Source organism: Vulpes vulpes, chromosome 11 (genome assembly GCF_048418805.1).
Source record: "Vulpes vulpes isolate BD-2025 chromosome 11, VulVul3, whole genome shotgun sequence".
Classification (NCBI taxonomy): domain Eukaryota; kingdom Metazoa; phylum Chordata; class Mammalia; order Carnivora; family Canidae; genus Vulpes; species Vulpes vulpes.
This window is the reverse complement of record NC_132790.1, coordinates 12223268-12240722: the sequence shown is the minus strand read 5'-3', so window position 1 is coordinate 12240722 and position 17455 is coordinate 12223268. Positions and strand designations below refer to the sequence as shown.

Below are 17455 nucleotides of genomic sequence, written 5' to 3'. Positions count from 1 at the left end.
AAATTTAATTTGTTATACCATTCTGAAACATTTAATATCCTCAAACAAGAAATATTATTGGTAATAAAATTATGGTTATTTTAGAACCTTAAAAAATGGATGACCCTGGCATATAGTGACAGTTAACTAGGTGACTCAGACCATCATTCCCCCCTGAAAGTAGCTAGAAAAGCCAGACAAGTTGTTAGCAATCAAAATGTGCTTAAAACCATTGAAAACTAACAAGTTCCTCAGAATTACCAGTATGAGATCTGGAGGAGGATAGAAATTCACAAAAATGAGCCTGGAGTTTGGGGCTATCAGAACGGTATTTGCTCCTTCCGGAGAGGCCAGTGACTAATAGAATGAGCAGTCTTTTTGGTAGTTCTGTGGAATTAGGGAGACAGAGATTAGAGTTGAAGACTTACCAGAGTAGGGATAACTTGGTAAACTCTGTAGCACTGCACCCTATGAATAAAGGTAAACCAGAAATAAATAGTTCCCACAGGGGTTTTACATGCTATAAAAGTCACCCTTTTATTTTTTTAATTATTTTTTTAATTGAAGTTTGATTTGCCAGCATATAACACCCAGTGCTCATCCCATCAAGTGCCCTCCTCAGTGCCCATCGCCCAGTTACCCCATCTTCCCGCCCTCCTTCCCTTCTGCAACCCTTTGTTTGTTTCCCAGAGTTAAGAGTTTTCTCATGGTTTGTCTCCCTCTTTAATTTTTCCCACTCAGTTCCCTCTTTTCCCTTATAACCCTTTCACTATTTCTTATATTATATGAGTGAAACCATATGATAATTGTCCTTCTCTGATTGACTTACTTCACTCCTCATAATACCCTCCAGTTCCATCCATGTGAAGCAAATGGTGGGTATTTGTCCTTTCTGATGGCTGAGGAATATTCCAATGTATATATATCACATCTTCTTTATCCATTCATCTCTAGAAAACAGTGTGGAGTTTCCTCAAAGAGTTAAAAATAGAGTTACCCTACGACCCAGCAATTGCACTACTGGGGTATTTACCCCAAAGATACAGATGTAGTGAAACGCCAGGACACCTGTACCCCAATGTTTATAGCAGCAGTGCCCACAATTGCCAAATTGTGGAAGGAGCTGTGATGTCCTTCGACAAAAGTCACCCTTTTAAAATGTACAATTCAGTAGTTTTTGGTTCTTACATTATATAAAACACACACTTGCGCACGTGCACACGCGCGCACACACACACACACACACTCACAAAAGACCAGTCCTTCACAAACTCTTCCAAAAAGTAGAATAGGAGGGAAAACTTCCCAACTCCTTCTGTAGGACTAATATTATCCTGATGTCATAACATTCAAAGGCATCCAAGAAGACTATAGACCAATATGTGTATAGACACAGCAATCCTTAACAAAATAATATTAAACTGAATCCAGCAACACAGGAAATGGTCACACCGTGAGCAAGCAGTATTTATCCCAGGAATGCAAGAGTAGTTTAACATTTGAAAATCAATCAATGTAATACACTACATTAATAGAACAAAGGGGGAGAAAAACACATGATAATCTAAATAGGTGCAGAAAAATCATTTGATAAAATATGATACTCTTTCATGATATAAAGATTCAGGAGAGTTATTATAGCAAGGAAGTTCTTCAATATGAATAAAGGGCCTCTTTGAAAAATACACACATAAACATCATTCTTAATAGAAGAAGACTGATGCTTTCTCCCTAGGATCAAGAACAAGAGGGATGCCTGGCTCAGTAGTGGATGCCTTCATCTCAGGGCGTGATCCTGGGTTCCCGGGATCAAGTCCCACATCGGGCTTCCTGCATGGAGCCTGCTTCTCCCTCTGCCTATGTCTTTGCCTTTCTCTCTTTGTCTCTCATGAATACATAAGTAAAATTGTAAAAAAATAAAATAAAATAAAATAAAATAAAATAAAATAAAATAAAGATTTTTTTATTTCAGCACTTGTAATCAACATGGTACTGGTGATTCTCACCAGGAAAATTAGAAAGTAAAAGAAGTAAAGGCATCCTGAATAAAAATAAAGAAATGAAACTGTCCCATATTCATAGATCATATGAACCTTTGAGTAGGAAATCCCAAAGAATACATATACACCCACTACAACCAATAAAACAGTTTAACAGAGACAAGATGCAAGATCAGTGACAAAGTTAACTATTTCTGTATACTAGCAATGAACCATCATAAATTGAAATTAACATTTCCATTCATAATAGTATTAATAAGAATGATGTAGTTAGAATAAACTTAACAAAAGAAGAGGAAGATTTATAAACTGAAAACTACAAAACACTGTTGATAGAAATTAGAGAAAATCTAAATAAATCGAGAGGCACTTCATATTAAAGGTTTGGGAAACTCAGTTGTCAGTACTGTTCTCCCAAATCGATCTATAAATTCAGTGTAGTCCTTATCAACTTATAGCAGGCTTTTTTGATAGAAATTGACAAGTTGTTCTTAAATTTAGACAATGACCAACAATAGTCAAATGTATTTGGATAAAGAATGAATTTGGGAGACTGACACTACCTGATTTCAAAACTTATTATAAAACCACTGTAATTAAGATAGTGAGGTATTGGCATAAAGATGGGCCTGTAGGTCATTGGAACAGAACTGCAAGTCCAAACAATTGAATTTTGATATAGAAGCCAGACAATTCAAAAGAGAAAGGATAGTTTTTTTTCACCAAATGGGGCCAAGACAAGTGGATATCCACTTGTCAAAGAAAGAATCTGGACTCTTACACACAAAAAGTGCATAATCTAGACTGTCTACACAAAAAGTAACTCAAAATAGATCATAGACCTAAGTGTAAGAGTTAAAACTTTGAAACTTGTAGAAGAAAATATAGGATACAGGGGATCCCTGGGTGGCGCAGCAGTTTAGCGCCTGCCTTTGCCCAGGGCAGGATCCTGGAGACCCAGGATCGAATCCAACGTTGGACTCCCGGTGCATGGAGCCTGCTTCTCCCTCTGTCTATGTCTCTGCCTCTCTCTCTCTCTCTCTCTCTCTCTGTGTGACTATCATAAATTAAAAAAAAATTTTTTTAAACGAGAAAATATAGGATACAGTCTTTGTAACCTTGAGTCAAATAAAGCATTCTTAGATATAATACCAAAAGCACAACCCATGAAAGAAAAAAAAAAAGACAAATTAGGCTTCAGCAAAATTAAAAACTTTTGCGCTTCCAAAGACAACAATAAGAAAATGAAAAGACAAACCACAAACTGAGGGAAAATATTCGGAAGTGATACATCTTATTAGGTCTTATATCTATAATATATAAAAAAAATTGTAATTCAGTATTAAGTCAACTCAAAAAATGGGCAAAAGATGTCTGATATTGTGGTCTAAGTTATTTGGAGAAGGATATAAACAAATGGTTAATGAACACAAGAAAAGACAATGAACATTGTTAGTTATTAAGGAAATGCAAATTACACAATGAGATACTACACTGAAACTAGAATAACTGTAATTAAAAAGATAATACCAAGTATTAGCAAGGATGCAGAGAAATTAGAGTCTTTGTGCATTGCTGATGAGAGTATAAAATGGTCCGCTACTTTGGGAAACATTCTGACAGTTTCTCTAAAAGTTACTGGGTAGCTCAGTCATTAAGCGTCTGTCTTAGGCTCAGGTCTTGACCCCAGGGTCATGGGGAGCCTGATTCTTCTCCTGCTTCCTCTGCTGTTCTGCCCACTTGTGCTCTCTGGTTCTCTCTCTCTCTCTCTCTCTCAAATAAATAAAGAATATCTTTGAAAATAATAAAAGTTATACATAAATTTACCATATCACTCAGTAATACCATGGCTAAGAATTTATCCATGAGAAAGCATATGAGCACTCAAAGACAAGATTGTGAATGTTATGACATTATTGATGATGCTGCAAAACTAGAAATGATCCCAGTGTCCACTAACTTGCGAAAGGATATATATCATGTGGTATTATTCATACAATGTAATTTTATTTAGCAATGAAAGGAACAAACTTCTGACACATGCCACTACATGGATAGACTTCAAAACATTATTTTAAGTGAAAGAAGCCAGGCTCAAAAGATTACATATTGTTGTGATTCTCTTTACATGAAATGCTAGAAAAAATGGTGAATTTATAGGGACAATAATCAGAACAGTGATTACCTAGGATGAAAATAGGGATTAAATGTAAATAACCAAGGGAATACTTTTTGGGGTGATAAGAATGTTCTAAAACTAGATTGTCATAATGATTGTACAACTGTAAATTTAAAATTGTTCAATTATACACTTATAATGGGTGGATTTGTAGTATGTTATTATACTGTATACACACATATAGTTCTTTGGATTGACTGGTAGCTGCTGGGAGATTGTCACTTGAGGACTCTCATGTGATTACAGTCAGATATTGATAAGAGTGACAATCATCTGAAGAAATGATTGGCCTGAATTTCCAGATGGGATTACTCATGTGTCTGTTGACTGTTGACTAGCCCATCTAAATATGACTATCTTTGGGCTTCTTCCAACATGTTTGCTGGATTCCAGGAGAGGAGGATGTGATAGCTGCCAGTCAGGTTAATGGCTCAACCCAGAATAGACAAAGAGGTACTTAGGTCATATTCTGTTAATCAGAACAGTCGTGCTGTCTGTCCAGATTCCAGGGGATTAGGAAATAAATGCTTTGTCTTGATGGAGGAATACATTTCAAAAGAGTGCAAGGGGGATAGGAGGCAGTGTTGTGGGAATCTTTGGAAAAGAAATTAGTACATTTATTTCAACTGTTTTTATAACTATTCTATATAAGATATAGTTATTAGTTTGGACCATTGAAAAGAAAGTATGTAATAAATTTTAAATGTCAATTTTTAGATTGATGGCTATTTTAGAATACTATTATACTAACACTGCCTTGACTTACCGAGAGTAGTTGCATATTCTTAATTTCACTTTTTAAATGTTTTTTGGGGGGAGGGGAATAAAATAATATTTTCCAAAGGATATTATTTCCTGATCATCATTAGTTAATGGCTTTTTTAGTATATTCAGTGTGTTAGATTCAAATTTGACTAAAATTTATGGATCATTTATTTATATGTAGCATCTAATAAGATAGATGTTATCCTTATTTTTATAGGGGAAGTTGCTTGCCATTATCAAGTACAAAAATCAGGATTTGAACCTAGTTCTTCTGCAACTCAATTCCACTAAATACTCTTAAAAATTCTTTTACATAGAGGAGCCTAAGGCTTAGTTGGTTTAGCATCTAACCTTTGGTTTTGGTTCAGGTCACCTTCTTAGGTGACCTCAATCATGAGATTGAGCCCCATGTGCTCAGTGTGGAGTCTGCCTGAGATTCTCTCCCTCTCCTTTTCCCCCTCCTCCTGCTTGTTGCATACATGCATGCTCTTTCTCAAATAAAATAAATAAAATCTTAGAAAAGAAAAGACTTGGGGATCACTAGGTGGCACAGCAGTTTGGTGCCTGCCTTTGGCCCAGGGCGCAATCCTAGAGACCCGGGATCGAATCCCACATCGGGCTCCTGGTGCATGGAGCCTGCTTCTCCCTCTGCCTGTGCCTCTGCCTCTCTCTCTCTCTCTGTGACTATCATAAATAAATAAAAAAAAAATTTAAAAAAAATTAAAAAGAAAAGACTTAAAAAAAATAAAAGACTTTTACTTAGAACAAGCCCCTACATATTGAAAATTAAATGAATCATAACCTTATAACTTGAGTATTCATACACTTACCGTACCTGTGTAATCACTTAGCTCAATAAACTAATAAATAAAATATTACCAGCCCCTCAGAATTTCTCCTCATGGCCTCTTCATACTTTCTAAAGATGACGTTTGTCTTGGCTATCTGTACTCATATATACCAGTTTTGGTATATTGTTGAACTTTCCATAAAGAGAATCACATTCAATGTTATATTTTTAAGAATCATTCATGTTATTACATGTGGTTGTCATTCTTTCTCTTTGCTCCATAGTGTTCAGCTGTATGAATACACTACATTTATTTATTCTACTGTTGATGGGTTTCAAGGAAGTTTCCTGTTTGTAATATTGCCTACAGGAGACTCCTCAGTGGCTCAGCAGTTGAACGTCTGCCTTCATGCTCTGGGTGTGATCCTGGAGTTCTGGGATGGAGTCCTGCGTCAGGCTCCCTGCATGGAGCCTGCTTCTCCCTCTGCCTGTGTCTCTGCCTCACTCTCTGTGTCTCTCATGAATAAATAAATAAAATCTTTTTAAAAAAATACTGCCAACAGAATGAATATGATTTTTTTTAATGTGAATGAATGCTGTTTAGCTACCAGTGCTATTTCCCTTTTCCATGAGATCTGTGTAAAAAAGAATATTATTAATCACATTGGTAGAGAAATAATTCACAATAAATGATACTGTGTTTTAATTTTTAGATGTGCCTTGATCTCATTCATTTATAATTATGACTTTAGAGTTTTTATAGCCAAAACTCAGACAATTTAAGATGTTGGACATTGCATAATCAAGTTGCTAAAAAGTTCCTATTGGTAGGGACTGACTTTTTTTAATCACTTAAAAAAGAATACTCACTTTTATAAAAAATATTCCACCCCCCATTCCCACTTATTTTGTCCATGAATAGGTACATCAGGTAAAATATCTGTGTTACCTGAGCACAAGATACCTGGGCCATGTAGTCCAGTAGGATACAATTTAATAGTGTCCTTAGATTGAATGCCAGGGTGGTTCACTTTATATGAAATTTTTTTAAACTTATTTATTTGAGAAAAAGAGCACAAGCAGGGGGAGGAACAGACTCCCTGCTGAGCAGGGAGCCCAATGTGGTGCTCCATCCCAGGTGCTTCCTGACTGAGCCACCCAGATGCCTCTATTTGAATATTTTTCATAGGTAATTTTCCTTAAAAACTATGCATATAGTTTCTTAATATCACTGTATATATTTTTTGAAAGGTGATGAAGACAACACTGTTCCCCCAAAACAACCATTCAACTGTGCAGAAGTGCAACAAGAAGTGGAAACAGAAAATGGAGACTACAGAAAATTATTTTTGGAAGGTGATAGTCACCTAACAGAAGAGGCACAGAATGAACCACAACCAAATGTAAAAGATAAACTTTCCATATAATTATGTTAAGGTGAAATATAATATTAGTTTAGTACTAGTTTCATTATTTTTGCCCAGAACAAGATTTTTAATATAATAGTATTTTTAAATTTTTTACTGAAAAGTTATTATTAAAGAGAACCTTGGGTTAAAATAATAATTATAGTTGACCCTTGAACAGTGCTGGTATTAGGGGTGCTGACCCTCCGAAACACAGTAAAAAATCCACATATAACTTAACTCCCCCAGAACTTTATTACTGATAACCTTCAGTTGATCAGAAGTCTTACTGATAACATAAACACATCAGTTAACACATATTTTGCATGTTACATGTACTGTATACTGTATTACAATGAGATAGCTAGAGTAAAGAAAATGTTATTAAAAATCATAAGGAAGAGAAAATGCAGTACTGTATATACTGTACTTACAGTCCTATGAGTACGTACTTTATTTACAGAACTGGACTATGAAAAGTCTATGTGTAAGTGGACCTGCGTAGTTCACATTTGTGTTGTTCAAGGGTCAAGTGTACTTCTGAATTCATCATCATCCTAGAACAATAAAGTGTATTTATTGTAAAATGAACAGATTTTTAGTTTTATAGTAGATATATTACTTTGTATGCTGATGTTTTCCTCATCACATGTTTTCCTGTTAACGTGTAAGGAACATGTGCATAAAGCATTAAAAAACATCTTATGGTAGCAGTTTTTTTTGTTCCTAAGTTCAAAATTTAAGCTATTTAGGGGAAAAAAAGTATCCATTCCTTTTGGGAAGTTAAACTAGTAATAAATGCCAGTGTTAAGATAGGAGTCTCTTTCTATTGCCCTTTTAATACTTGTAACTTCTAAAATGAAAATAGGGGATGATTTTACATTTGTATATAGTGTTTTGGAAATACAGTATTTTCTTTTTAAAAAGCACTGTGAAAATCAGTAAGTCTTCTGACACCTGGAAGATAAGACATTTTTACATTTTTCTGAAGATAGCATTTTACAAAGAGAAGAACTAGGAAGTACAGATTATATTTGAGGATAACTTCTATAGAAAATATTGTTATTTAAAAAAAAGAAAAAAGTATTATTGACCATTTTTTCATTTTAAATTTTAACAATTTTTAGATGTGGATTTAGCAATATTTTTTAAAGATAAGATTAAGTAGGTTTGTGTGTTTTTCCCCCTCTGGGTACAGATTGAACAGGAAGCACCACTGGACCTGATTTTAATAGAAGATTATGACTCCTTAATAGAAAAGATGAGCAACTGGAATTTTCAAATATTTGAAGTTGTGGAAAAAATGGGAGAGAAATCAGGAAGGATCCTTAGTCAGGTTTGTTTAAAATTTCTACCTTTTAATTATAAATTTTCTTGAATCTTTATAAAACACAGAATCTAAAAGTGTGTAATATTGGTTTACACACAAGTTCAACATTGTTCACTGAATTTTTTTCACAAATGAAGTTTTCAGTAGAAAATCTGAAAAGAGAAACATATATACAAAAACTCATATATAAAAATAATTATATCGCTATATGTATTTTATATAATTTTATTTGAATAAAGGAAAAGTATTTGTTATACATTAGTGGGATTTAATTTTACTATAGAATAGAGTTACTTTATATTGAACCCTGAGGTTGAAAAGGACATGAAAGGTGAGCTAATTCTAACCACTGAAACTTATGCTTTTTTTTTTTTTTCACCTGCCCTCCCTGCACTTTACCCAAGGCCAAATGTTTCATTTCATGCTAGAACCATGGGAAAATAGTTCCTTTTTACCACCCAGAGTCAGTGTTCTCCCTGAGGGGTTCATACAACAGCATCAGATTAACCATCCCAAAATATCACTCTCATTATCTTCAAAGTATTTTATTAATGAAATATACAAACCTAAGGATAATTTATGTGGATGGCATATAGTTTCATCTCACTGAAGTTTTTAGAGACAAAAATGTAATAAATATACTGTTCTGACTTCTGTTAACACCTAGGACTAGAGTAGAATAGAATTCATATGCCCTTTAATAAATTGTAAATAAAATTAAGCTAAAGGGAAAAATGGAAAATTTTTATTTATTTTGTATTTATTTTTTTAAATTTTATTTATTTATTTATTCATGAAAGAGAGAGAGAGAGGTGTAGAGACACGGGTAGAGAGAGAAGCAGGCTCCATACAGGGAGCCCGATGTGGGACGTGATCCTGGGTGTCCAGGATCACGACCTGAGCCAAAGGCAGAAGTTCAACCACTGAGCCACCTGGGCTGCCCAGAAAATGGAAAATTTTTAAAATTGGGACATGATGTGGTAATCTCTCTTTGGCTTTCAAAGGTTTAGGGTGATATCTTCCTTTTTAATGTTTTGAAAAGAATTTCTTCTAGGAAAGTTTTTTAATAAATTAGTGACTTAAAGACATGGTAACATTCCCAAATGCAGATCACGAAAGCATATGCTGCTCAACTACAAATAGAAATTCTGACTTTATTGTGAATTTTATTTTAATTGACATTTAGGTTATGTATACCTTATTTCAAGACACTGGCTTATTGGAAATATTTAAAATCCCCACTCTACAGTTCATTAACTATTTTCGTGCATTGGAGAATGGCTACCGAGACATTCCTTGTAAGTATCAGCAGATCTTATTATAAGATAATACTGATTTTGAAACTATTATTTTTTCCTTCACTTCTAAACACTTTTTAAATTACATGTTTGGAAAAATTTTAAATAGGGATTTAAAAAAGTAATCTGTATCCTGCTACCTAGAGTTAATGAATTACTATTAACATTTTGGTATATATTCTTTAAAACTTTTTAAAATTCATTTTTCACAAAGTGAATCATAATACAGGTATATATTTATAATGTGCTCTTTCCCATAATTATTATGTGGTATACAGCTTTCTTTGTTAATAATTCTTCATCTAGATACCTTATCTTTTAAATGTTTGGTAACTAAGAGTGTGAGAAAATTCTTGATGTATAAATATTTAAAATTTATCCACAGAATTTCTGTTTTTAACTGTGTCCTAATTTTTGGAATAATTGCTAATGGCTATTTGATTTTATGGTAAAATAGAATTTGAATTTCATAATAGGAAAAGGTAGTTTTCCTTATACATTTATACATTCTACAGTTTCCCTTTATAAAGACATATTTTGGGAAATCTCTTTTATAAACAGCAAATTATCCTTAAATTGGCATAACTCATTAATAATGATACTTAATATGAGTTATATGTACTATAATTTCCACTTATAAGATATGCTTTAAAAAAAGTGACTGCATTTTCTAAATAAAGTGATACTTTAAAATGGACTTCAAAGAAGGGGAATGGAAAAAAAAGAGGCAATAGAGTCTCCAGGTCCAGTTAGAATATATTAAGAAAAGAACCTCTGGATCTAACTTTTCTAAATTTTAGTTTCCAGATTTGTAGATGGAAATTACAGTAGTCCTTTCTCTGTAGGTAGTGACAAGCCATGGAAAGCACATATCAGATTTCCTGGCACATAGTAAATGGTCAATAAAAGGTGTTAACTGCATGAATGATTAAGCTCCTTACAGACTGACACCATGTCATTTCGATAGCCTGAATCCTTTTTATTGTGTCATCTGCTGATTCTTACATGGTACTCATTAAATATTTATTGAAGTATTGAAATCTTATTGAATATCAGCTATGACTATAATCATTAGATCCATGAAGATTCATCTCTGCTGAAAAGTTTATATTATCTAACTTTCACAGGTGAGAAGTAAAAACTCAGAAGAATCTTTCCCAAGATGATAAAACTAGAAATGGCAAAGCTGGGTTTCATTTGTAGGTCTTACCTTTTCACATAATGATAACTTCAGTAAACCAGTGTTTTCTTAATTACATACTATGTCTCAGACACTGTTTTGGATGTTTTCATATACCATTTTAACATTTAATCCTTATAGCGGGCCTGAGAGATATGTTTCATCCTTTTTTTGGTGTATGTGTTTTTTTTTTGGGGGGGGGGGGGGAGTTCAAGTATCCAGAATTTGTGACTGTTGCCTGTGTGCAAGCATGGGTCTCCATAATTCGACACTATTTACATAGTATTTTTAAAGTTACAAAATAGCAACCTTCAGTAAATTTTTCAATGCCTTTCCAGTTAGCCCTTGTTATTTGCCTTTTCTTTGACTGCCCTACTAGGTTTTCATAATGTATGTAAAAGTTTTTAAAAGACAACTTTTTAACACATCAAGAGACTTTAAAAAGAAAGATGAAACAGGGCTACCTGGCTGGCCCAGTCACTATAACATGCTACTCTTGATCTCAGGCTTGTGAGTTCAAGCCCCACATTGAGCATTGAATGTAACTGTGGGAAGTTATCCTAAGCTATACATTTTATTTATGAGGATATAGGATAATAGAAAATTATTGTACTTTTAAAAATGTCCCATGTTAAACCTAACATTTTTATAAAACATTTTGATAACTTCAGATCACAATCGCATACACGCAACAGATGTCCTACACGCAGTTTGGTATCTGACAACACGGCCAATTCCTGGTTTACAGCAGATCCACAACGATCCTGCATCAGGAAATGAAACAGGTACTTCCTTCTACAAATCTTCCTTTTAATTGTCTAGAAATAATAAATCAAGCTATCTCGTTTCATTACCTCTGTTGTTTTAAATTTTTCATTAAGTAACCTTTGATACATATAAAGGACTCTATAAATTTTGATGCATAATAATGACATGCAAATTAGGAAGCCTATGACTCACCTTAAGAGCTAGGTTAAGATGCAGTGCTGTTGGATCTACCATGTTTCTTTTCTGTGTCCCATCCTGCTGCTTGCTACCTGGAATAGTATGATAATCGTTTCTTTGCTCTTTTCTTTCAATTCTTGTTTTTTTGTTTTAAGTAGATTGCATAAATTTAAAATATATAACATTCACAATGAAAGTGAACATACTTAAAAGCCTCATGTAAGCATTTAAATCATGATATTAAAAAATCTTTCATAACATTTATGTTTTGCTCCCAGAGTTCATTCTGTTCCTCATTATCAATATAATTATTTATACAAATATAATGAATTTACATAACATGTTTCTCTTACTCTAGTTTGTAAAAGAGAGAACTACTCCAGTAAGATACACACACACACACACACACACACCCCAGGACAGAATCTACTTAGTTACAAATACCTGAGAAATACGATCATGCGAATTAAGGCAAATGTCATAGGCTCAGCCATTACTTCGCAGTCTTTGGTCATGCCACAAAGTCCTGCCATTATGTTTTCTGCCATTCCATATGTATTCTTTCACCATCCTCTTCATTCCTTCCTTTAGTTCTGTACTTCCATCAGATCATTTTCTTCAGCTTTTTTGTTTGTAGATGTATTTATTTTCTTAGAAGAATATTTTCATATTTTAGCATATTTGAAGATAGCATTCCATGAACTTCTGATTTCTATAGTTTCTGCTGACAAGTTGGCTGTAAGTCTTACCTCTCCTGAAAAGTAATATGTCCCTTTTCTCTTTGCTATTGGTTTTTAGCATTTTGACTATGATGTACTCAGCGTATTTTCTTTGTAGTAATGCTGCTTGGGGTTTGGTGAACTTCTTGAATGTGTAGATTAATAACTTTTATTGATTTCAAAATGTGCTCTTCAGAATTCTTCCAGCCTCTGTCCATTGCCCAATTCCAAAGCTACTTCCACATTTTTAGGTGTTTGTTACAGCAATATATCACTTCCAGGTATGGAAGTCTGTATTCTTTTCCTATTGCTGCTGTAACAAATACCACAGACTTAGTGGCATAAACAATACAAATTTACTGTCTTACAGTTCTGGGAGGTCAGAAGTCCAAAGTAGATCCAACTGGGCTAAAATCAGAGTGTCAGCAAGATTGTGTTTTTCCTAGAATCTCTGTTCCCTTGCCTCCTCCAGCTTCTAGAAGCCACTTACATTCTGTGGCTCATGGCCTCTTCTTCAAAGACAGCAGCACAGCATCTTCAAGTCTCTCTCTGAGGAAGGAATTCAAAGGATTATAGGAATAGGATGCTGAAGTGGGTCAATCCTGTAATTATCTTACCCATCCCTTACCTTAGTGTCAGAAATTGTCCCCTTTCATCATATATTGAGAAAACATTGAAGTACTTAATTCCTGGAGGAATGAAATGCCACACTGGTCCACCAATCAGTTCAGGAGATTATGGAATTTATTTTATTTATTTTTTTTTTTAGATTTTTTTTTTTTAGATTATGGAATTTAGGTGATAAAAGGACTTTTGGCCTGGGCCATCTTACAAGTAGTAGTTCCCTGAACCCACCTGTTTTCTGAATACATAGTTCAAGTAAACATATTGAGCATCCTGCAGAATCCCTTCCTTGGTTCCTAGATCTTTGTAGAGAGCACCATTGTGATAGAAAGTGTCAAATGGAATCTCTTGAAACTGCCTTATTCTAGGAAAGTAGTGAACCAAAGCAATACCATATTTCTGGGTGGATTGGAGAAATTAGTGTCATTACCAAATACTTGATAGATATAGAGTTGTGATTTCCATCATGTTGCCATTCAACTTGGTACTTTGACTTTTATACAAGATGAATGGATCTTGGAAAATGATGGTAGATTATTCTGAATTTCATCAGGTGGTGATTCCAGTTGCCACAGCTATTCCAAATATGATCAGCTTTTGAATAAGTCAACCTAATTCATGCTATAAAGATTCTGTACTGGTTTGGGTGATTGATTTTGTCTGGTTCTTATTATCAGGAGGAAATAAAGTTCCTACTATACATGAGAGGATGTATGTCAGTAACCCAGGGGATTCTTTGGCCTTTTTGGTACTCCCATGTCCAGTGACAAAAAATCATGGAAAACTATAGTAATCCAGTATCATCAGGATCACAATAGTTAAGACCCTTGAAAATCTAGGTTATTCCACTAAGCAAAGTACCATGATCAGTAGAGGTGCTGGTTGAGGACAGAGGGAAAATGGAACATTAATGGAATAAGAAAATGGTAAATCTAAAGTACAGCTATGTGACCACAGAAGTGCAATCTATAATAGCCATATGTATTTTACTCATTGATTTTTTTTTGAAGATTTTATTCATTTATCCAGGAGAGACACACAGAGAGGCAGAGACATAGCAGAGGGGGAAGCAGGCTCCCTGTGGAGCCCCATTTTCCATCCAGGGATTGTGGGATCACCACCTAAGCCAAAAGCAGATGCTTAACCACTGAGCCACCCATCTGTCCCTCCTCATTGATATTTATTTTACATAATAAGTTTTTTCTTCCTTTTTCTCATTCTCCTACCACACAAATATTGCTGGACGTTTGAGTTCTTTCTACCAATTTTTGTACATTGATCTTTTATCCTACAATCTTGATGATCACCTCTATTCTAATAGTTTTTTAGTGAATTTTTTAGGATTTTTCTATCTGCAAGAGCATGTCATCTATAAATGAAGATCGTTTTACCTCTTTTTGTGTGTTGATCTCAGTCTATCAATAACCAGTGTTGTGGCTGGACCAGCCCTGTGGTTATTATGATTGCAAGATGCCCTTTAGCCATAACCATCAAAAATTTTTTTTTAAATAAAGGTTTATTATATATAGGAATTGAAAATCACACAGCATAGTTGGGACCACAGATTATGGTCATGGGGGGAGAAAGGTCACAGAAAGGGAGAAAGAGAGAGAGGGCATGAGAGCACGTGAGCTCAAGCATACATATAAGCAGACACACCTGAGGTTCTGCTTTTTATTAAAGTCAAGAGTGGGGGTTTCACTGTCTCACTCTTTATTGGTGAATTTAAAACATAAGAGCAGGAATTTAAAGTATGGGGAGAGAAAGAACCAGCAGCCCAAATGGTCAGTTATTGAAATCAACCAAGATTTCTAAAAAAAGAACTGGTGTGACCATTTATCTAGACAGGTGCCTGGGAGTGTGTTTCTTTGAGGTGGCTCTTTGAAATGGATGCCTGGGAGATGAAAGCTTAAATCAAGCACTTATGTTACACAAAGTGGGGGAAGCTGTTAGGGATTATTATACTGTACTCTTCTTCTCGGGTCTGGAGGCCTCCTTTTAAATTAATCAGTTTAAAACACTCACCATTTTTTAAAGAGAGTAAACAAATGGGACCTATGATAGTTACACTGAATTGTCCTTGCCAGCTATTTTAGTTTTTATACTTTTAATTTCATGTTAAACAAAAGAAAAACTGGGATGCCTGGGTGGCTCAGCAGTTGACCATTTGCCTTCTGCTCAGGGCGTGATCCCAGTCCTGGGATCAAGTCCCATTTTGGGCTCCTTGCATGGAGCCTGCTTCTCCTGTCTCTGCCTCTCTTGTCTGCGTCTCTCATGAATACATAAATAAAATCTTTAAAGAACAAAACAAAACTGAATGTATTAGGACCCTAATATGCAAATTTCTAAGTAATTACTGAGTTTAAAAGGATGTCTTTTGCCATTTCTGATATTTTATATATGTAGTTATAATTCTAGGGGAAATCCAGAATGTATATAACATAGGAAAAATTCAAATTGGTGGCTGATACTGATAACTAAAGTCTTACTAGAAATTTGAATATTTAGATATATCTTTATGCATTTAACTTTCTTGTTTTTATTTTTTATAATTATTTTTTAAAGTTCTAGTGTGATTCTAAAACTCAATTTAATTTAAAAAATATAAACAGGGATCCCTGGGTGGCGCAGCGGTTTGGCGCCTGCCTTTGGCCCAGGGCGCGATCCTGGAGACCCAGGATCGAATCCCGCATCGGGCTCCCGGTGCATGGAGCCTGTTTCTCCCTCTGCCTGTGTCTCTGCCTCTCTCTCTCTCTGTGACTATCATAAATAAATAATAATAAAAAAAAATAAATAAATAAAAAAATAAAAAATATAAACAGGGATCCCTGGGTGGCGCAGCGGTTTAGCGCCTGCCTTTGGCCCAGGGCGTGATCCTGGAGAGCCGGGATCGAATCCCACATCGGGCTCCCGGTGCATGGGGCCTGCTTCTCCCTCTGCCTATGTCTCTGCCTCTCTCTCTCTCTCTCTCTCTCTCTCACTGTGTGCTTATCATAAGTTAAAAAAATATATATATATAAACAGCAGGGCAGTCCCAGTGGCTCAGTAGTTTAGTGCTGCCTTCAGCCCGGGGTGTGATCCTGGAGACCAGGGATTAAGTCCCACGTCGGACTCCCTGCATGGAGCCTGCTTTTCCCTCTGCCTGTGTCTCTGTTTCTCTCTCTTTCTCTTTGTGCCTCTCATGATAAATAAATAAAATCTTTTATATATATACATATATATATAAACAGCATAAAAATAGTGAGTTATCTTTATAATTATCACTAGTGTATATTAAAGTCATTATGTTAAAAGTTCATCTGATGGCAAATATTGAGTGAAATAAGTCATGATAAAGGTCACTTTGGATGTTGATAAGCCAGGACATTATTCCTAGTTTCCACTGATGAAATCAATCAGTGAAATTTTGTGCCTCTCAGGTATCTTTGTGGTTTTATTTGCTGTCTACTCTAAATATGGTTTATTTTTTCCTTCTTATACTTTAAGATTATTTTAGCAAAAGTAATAGAATGACCATATAAATAGATAAAGCCACTAAATACAAAAAAATGAAGAAATCAATAGTAAGATATTAAGTCATGGAAAACACAATGCTGATAGTAAAAATATTGTTTCTCGCTGGAGGATAAAAAGAAAAATCATGTTAAAAAGAAAAAAGAAAAATTATGTTAAATGAGACATTCTTTAGTTTTATATGTCTTTTCATTTTCCATAGTTTGTCTTGCCATTGTCTTATAAGGGTCTTCATGGAAGGATAAAGAGAAGGGGAAGAGAAGTTGTAGTCAGGGCTACAAATGAAATAAAAGCTTTCTGGTAAAATTTGAAAATTATGTTGAGAAGCTTAGTTTGTTAATATATTAAATTCCTAAATCTCCATACTGTTTTCATGAAATTTTATTCTCTAGATTGCTTTTCCTGTTACTTCTTGGCCATTGTCTCTAGCCCTTAAATAATAGATGTTAAGAAACCCAGAGGTTTTTAAAAATTGTTATTAGTCTGGAGGTGCCTGGGTGGCACAGTTAAGTGTCCAACTCTTGGTTTTAGCTAGGGTCAAGACCTCAGGTTGTGGGATTGAGCCCTGGATGGGCCTCTGTCCTCAGCATGGAGTCTGAGAATCTCTCCCTCTGTCCCTTCCCCTGCACATGTGCGCTCGCTCGCTCTCTCTCAAAAAAAAAAAAAAAATTTAAATTAAATCTTTTAAAAATTATTACTAGCCTGAGTAAGAGAGCATCATAAAAAT

The 17455-nt window shown here is 34.8% G+C and overlaps 1 protein-coding gene across 1 annotated transcript in view; it reads left to right on the top strand.

Moving 5' to 3' along the window:
- The window catches only part of PDE3B (phosphodiesterase 3B), a 167575-nt gene that overhangs the window by 132308 nt on the left and 17812 nt on the right, over window positions 1-17455 (top strand). Inside the window, exons 8-11 of the mRNA XM_026008139.2 lie at window positions 6965-7116; window positions 8318-8455; window positions 9636-9747; window positions 11599-11712. Coding sequence (XP_025863924.2) covers window positions 6965-7116; window positions 8318-8455; window positions 9636-9747; window positions 11599-11712 — 516 coding nt within the window. The remainder of the gene's footprint in view (window positions 1-6964; window positions 7117-8317; window positions 8456-9635; window positions 9748-11598; window positions 11713-17455) is intronic.